Source organism: Ochlerotatus camptorhynchus, unplaced genomic scaffold (assembly GCF_037179485.1).
Source record: "Ochlerotatus camptorhynchus isolate MF236.1 unplaced genomic scaffold, CSIRO-AGI_Acam_v1.1 ptg000493l, whole genome shotgun sequence".
Lineage (NCBI taxonomy): Eukaryota > Metazoa > Arthropoda > Insecta > Diptera > Culicidae > Ochlerotatus > Ochlerotatus camptorhynchus.
Window position 1 is genome coordinate 798,987 of NW_027040978.1, and position 5,210 is coordinate 804,196.

General features: G+C 46.9%; 1 protein-coding gene across 1 annotated transcript; it reads right to left on the minus strand.

Moving 5' to 3' along the window:
* Window positions 1-792: 792 nt before the first annotated feature.
* Gnf1 (germ line transcription factor 1) lies at window positions 793-4,390 on the minus strand. The gene is made up of 3 exons (XM_065235534.1): window positions 4,154-4,390; window positions 2,041-4,092; window positions 793-1,984 (listed from the first exon to the last, which is right to left on the minus strand). Exons 1-3 carry the CDS (start codon window positions 4,160-4,162, stop codon window positions 839-841), a joined length of 3,207 nt encoding a protein of 1,068 aa, XP_065091606.1. The 5' UTR covers window positions 4,163-4,390; the 3' UTR covers window positions 793-838.
* Between the last annotated feature and the right edge of the window lie 820 nt (window positions 4,391-5,210).

The following is a 5,210-nucleotide window of genomic DNA, read 5'->3' on the forward strand; positions in this document are numbered from 1 at the left end:
AGCAGCCGCCCAGGACTTTGTCCACCTTGTTTATCAATAGACCATGCAGCTAATACGAAAAATTACTGTCCTTTTGACAGTTGATTTTTGCTGGTTTCCAGCAATCCTTCTGATCAGTGATGGAAAAGTTCATCAAAGTTCCCTATGACTCGCGAACTTTTCCCTTGGTGAACTTCGTGAAATATCGCGAACTTTTCCAACACTGCTTCTGATAAACCGAATGTTAAAATATGTTTGCTGATATTTCAGTAAATATTATTTTGCTTCGTGTGTAGCAGAGATGCGTTAGAGTTGAAATTTCGTTTAAGCATCTAGCGTCGAAATCACTGGTGTTTTTACTATTCCACCAATTAAAGCACCATTAATTTGGCGCCAAGCCCGGATGTTAGCAAAAAGGTCTCTAAATTCGGCCAAACTCCGCGGCCTTGCGTTTTTCTATTAATAAAACAAATTAGACAGTGCAGTCGCTTTCAAGCCCACAAGATGCCACTGCATGAGACACAGGTGCGTATCAATGTTACGTATGTTACATACGGATTATTATTATTATTAGATGTTACGCAATTCTATTGTATCTGCTCGCCATCTTTCATCCACCGAAGATCTTTCGTGGTACTGACAATTAAGTCTACTAGTACTTGCACTAAAACCAATGAATCAAACACTCGAACTAAATAGAAAATTGATGCATGTTCGACAAGATTCCTTAAGTCTTATATGATATCTTCATGAGCTTTCGGAATCGTAATATCAATCTAAAGTGCCATGTTAAGTCTAATTTATTCCGACTGCAACATAGTTAACGTGTAGAATACCTCGAAAACTCGAAACAAAACACCTACTTCTTCTTGCCCTTACCGGACGTGGCTGCTTTCGCCTTCGATCCACCGGCTTTGCTACCACTGGCAGAAGAACCCTGACCGGCTCCCTTCGCCGCGGGCTTCTTCTTGATCTTGATGAAAGCATTATTCTCCAGATTATCGTCTTCCTTCTCTTCCTCGGAATCGACAGCCGCAGCTTGACCTTCTTCGCCTTCCCCGTACAATTCGCCGGCCGCTTCGTCTTCTGCAGCTTCCGCGCGCTTCTTCTTGACAGCATTGACCGTCGAGTACGAATACGGTGCAATTTCCTTGTTGTAGGCCCGGGTGAGAGCAGCCTTCACCTTCCCGTCGACCTCGTCCATCGGACTCTTCTTCTTGGGCCAAGTTGTAAGTTCGATTAGCGATTCCAGATCCTCCCTGAGCAGACGATACTCCTTTATGACGTTCAGGGCTTCCTGGACACCTTCGGATCCTCTTTCCTTCAGGGGACGTACAATCGCATTGACGAGGAACGGTGCATAGTCCAATCGAACCGAGAGTCTCGATCCGGAGGTGCTGATCCGAGTGTGATCGTGTATTTCTTGGGCAAGGCGTTTTCGCTTGGAAGCTTTTGAGTTCTTGCCCAGCCATCCGGGGAAGTTGATCTGTCCGGTAAAGGAACCTTCCATGTACTCACCAGGCATAACCGAACTGTACATGGCCTGCAGCGGGAGCAGGGTCCATGCCATATTGGACCGAATTCTCCGATCGACCATGTCGCCTCGACTTAAGCTATCCGCCGCAAGGGCTACCTGGTCCATCAGTTTGGGCTTCGGAACCCGAGGTGATACTTTTAGATAGTTCTCCTGAACGAACAACGGAGCTAAGCTGTAATCGTGGAAGAACAGATCCGATTTGTCGTGAATGGACATGTTCTTGTGTTCCTCGGCGGAGAACACCTTCCGGACGACGTCCCACGGGCCCATCTTGACGTCCTTGTGAGCAGTTTCCGCTTCTTTTTTGGCTTTTTCCACACTAAGGCTACCGGCAGCCTTGCCAGCACTGTACAAAGCCAGGTGGTTCAACGTTTGACGAACGTCGCCTCCGGTGCCGGAAATTATCTCCTCCAGGGCCCCCGGCGCGAGCTTGAGACCCTCCTTGAAGCACACGGACATCATGGCGCCCTGCAAAAGGTTGAATTTTGTGAGATTGTTCAATCCAGTCGTTACCCTTCCCTTACCTTAATCTGCTCCACCCTGGGCTTATTGAATCTCAGATCGTAGCAGTAGTTCACCAGCGATCGCATCTTCTGGTGGTTCCGATCGTTGCACATGCAAATGATCGGCACGTGACTGTCCTTGATGAGGGCGATCAGCTCCTGGATTCCGCCGCGGTCCTCATTGCCGGCCATGCCGTCGACCTCGTCCATCACCAGGACGTGTTTCTTGGTAACCTTGTCGCCCTTTCCGCCCTCGGTAAAGTACCCAAACAGGGACTTATTGTTCAGCAGCTCGGCCACTTCCTCCTTGAGAAGCCTCTTGCTTCTGGTGTCGGAAGCATTGAACTCGACCGCATCGAATCCTAGCTCCTTGCACACCAGCGTGGCGGTGGTGGTTTTGCCCACTCCAGGAGATCCGGAAAGCAGAACCGCCTTGTAGTACGCGCCTTCATCGTTCTTGGCCCAGGGATTTGGTCGAGGGATGTTTTTTCCGCGGTTCGAGTGCCATTTGGACAGCCAGTTGAGCAATTTTTGAACGTTGCTGGCTGGACCAGTTTGGCCGATGATCTGCTTGACCGAGGTAGGCTTATACTTGTCGACCCAGGCCATGTTTTCAGTGCTGTTGATGTCGTTTTGGTAACTGGTTACTTCCCGTACGATCGGAGCCATTGGTTCCCAAGTGAGTGACTTCTTTGGGGACTTCTTTTCCGAGGAAACCTTCTCGATCTTTGGAATTTTCGGAAGCTTCGCTATTGGAGCGCTAAATTCTGAATGCTTCTTCTCGGGAGTCTTCTTCTTCTTGGGCTCCGGTTCGTCCACCTTCTTGCGCTTTTTCTCTTTGGATTCGTTGGAAGGTGATTTGTCCTCTTTCGGTTTGCTCTTTTCCGATGAAGCAGAACTCGAACCAACTGAAGTGCTGCCCTTCTTCGGCAACCCCGACCGTTCGCGGATCAAATCTAGCAGAACGTCTTCGGAGATCTGTGGAATTCCAAGCTCATCAGCCTTTGCCAACTTTGAAGGTCCAGCGTCATCGCCGACAACCATATGCGTGAGCTTTTTCGAAACCGAAGCAACCACCTTTCCACCGAAATCCTTAATAATCTGGGCACATTCGTCTCTTTCCATCGATTCCAGCACTCCGGTCACCACGAACTGCAGCCCTGCCAAACAATTCGGTTTCCCCTTGGGAATCTCTTTACTGCCCGGATTTGTCGGACCCTGGCGATTCTTGAACTTCTGATACAGCATAGCGGACATCCGTTTGCGTTCGTGACGCTCCTCATCCGTTAGGATCGATTCATTAGGATCCTTCTTGGAGCTCTTCGGTGTCCCTCCGTCGCTGGTACTTTCCTTCTTCACGATAGCCGGTTTCTCCTTGCTCTTCTCCTTTGGAATCGATTCATTCGGATTCTTCTTGGAGCTCTTCGGTGTTCCTCCATCGCTGGTAATTTCCTTCTTCACGATAGCCGGTTTCTCCGGTGTTGGGGTTTTCTTCTTCTCGAGCTCTTTCTTTTTGTCTTCCCCATGTCCGTGTCCGTTGACTTCCTTCTTTTTAGCGGGACTATCCTTCTCCTTCTTCATCGGACTATCTTTCACCTTCTCCTTCTTCTTCGCTGGAGGAGATGTGTCAGGAATAACCTCATCCAACCCCAGCAAAGTCTTTTCAAACTCCTCGTCCGAGTGGATTTCAATCTCTTCCTTAATCGCCTTCTTGCTAGGCTTTGGGACCTCCTTCCTCTTAATCGGTGCCGAGCTGAAAACGTCCGCCGCACTCACCGCTTTCAGTTTCGACAAATTCGGTTTCACAGAAGACGACGACGAAGACTTGGAACTGCTGGTCTTCTCCTTGATCGGACTCTTTTCGTCTTCATCGTCGGAATCGATTACGCGACGTTTCTTGTGTTGCGAAGCGATGGAACTGGGTTTTTCCGGCGTGGAAACGGCTTTCCTGCGATCATCCGGCTCGTCGTCGCTGTCGATGATGACCTTCCGCTTGCTCGAGGCGGAAGACGGTTCCTTCGGTGGGTTCGGTTTTTTCGCTTTCGATCCCACCGAGAAAAATGATCGGATGTCCTGTTTAAATGTTTGCGGTTTGTTTATTTTTTCCAATGAAATAAAAATCAACAATGTTTACCTTGGACATGGTGCTACTCGTTTTTCTGAGGCGTAGTTTTGTCTGCTTCTATTTTTGATCAAACATGAAAAAATCGCTACTCACATACAATAGCGCACTAACAACTTACTGCGCAATATTGTACACGAATTATTTGTATAAATGAACAAACTTAATGAACTGTTATCAACAATTTAGGAGTGGTAAAATTAAAGGATTCCACAGCGTACACAGGATGGAACTTCAGTCTGGAAAATGAAGCAAAAGTTTGGCGGAATTTTTGTTTGCCGGCGTTTGACAGCTTCCTATAAATAAACAACAACAACAACAACAACAACAACAACAACATAATGCGGGGAACGCCGCCCATGGTTGACACAAACTGCATTATCGGCAGTATGCGGGTGTTTAGTGAGGATGCCAACCATGCAATGTTGAATGGTTAGTGCACGATCGTTCAAATCAACTCAAAAATGATAAATTTGTATCATTTTCGGATATAATGTTGTTCATTTTCAATCTATATCAGTTTAAGCCCGGTAGGCAGCTGAAAAGTAATGACGTTTTTACGTGCTACGGGATAGGACACGGAATGCTAAAGAAATTTCCTTAGCATTTCTTGACCCAGTACGCAGTTCAGAAGAAATCGGTAAAGGAAAGATCGATTACATTAGCACAGACAAACAGACATAACACATTGAATATTTTTCAATATAAAACATCGTCACTAAAACACTACCGCCATCTGTTGAGAATACTGTGATGGGTAGTACGCTGAACAGATGGCGTTAGTGTGTAAACGTCAAACGCAAGGGTTATTGACTATGCGCGCCACGAGTAGCGGTACTACCAACTAAAAACATTTAAATTGACCGTTAAATGCGTGTTCGATGAACAAATTGCCAGTGTTATGTCTGTTTGTCTGTGACATTAGTATCGTGATTGACATGAAGGTGCCACATTCTGGATGCAATTAATCATTTTTTTCGACCATTTTCCACAGAGATGGCGCTGTTCCGCTGGTAGGAAGAGATAAGGCAACAATCAATACGAAACTAACGATTTTAAATTGGCTCAC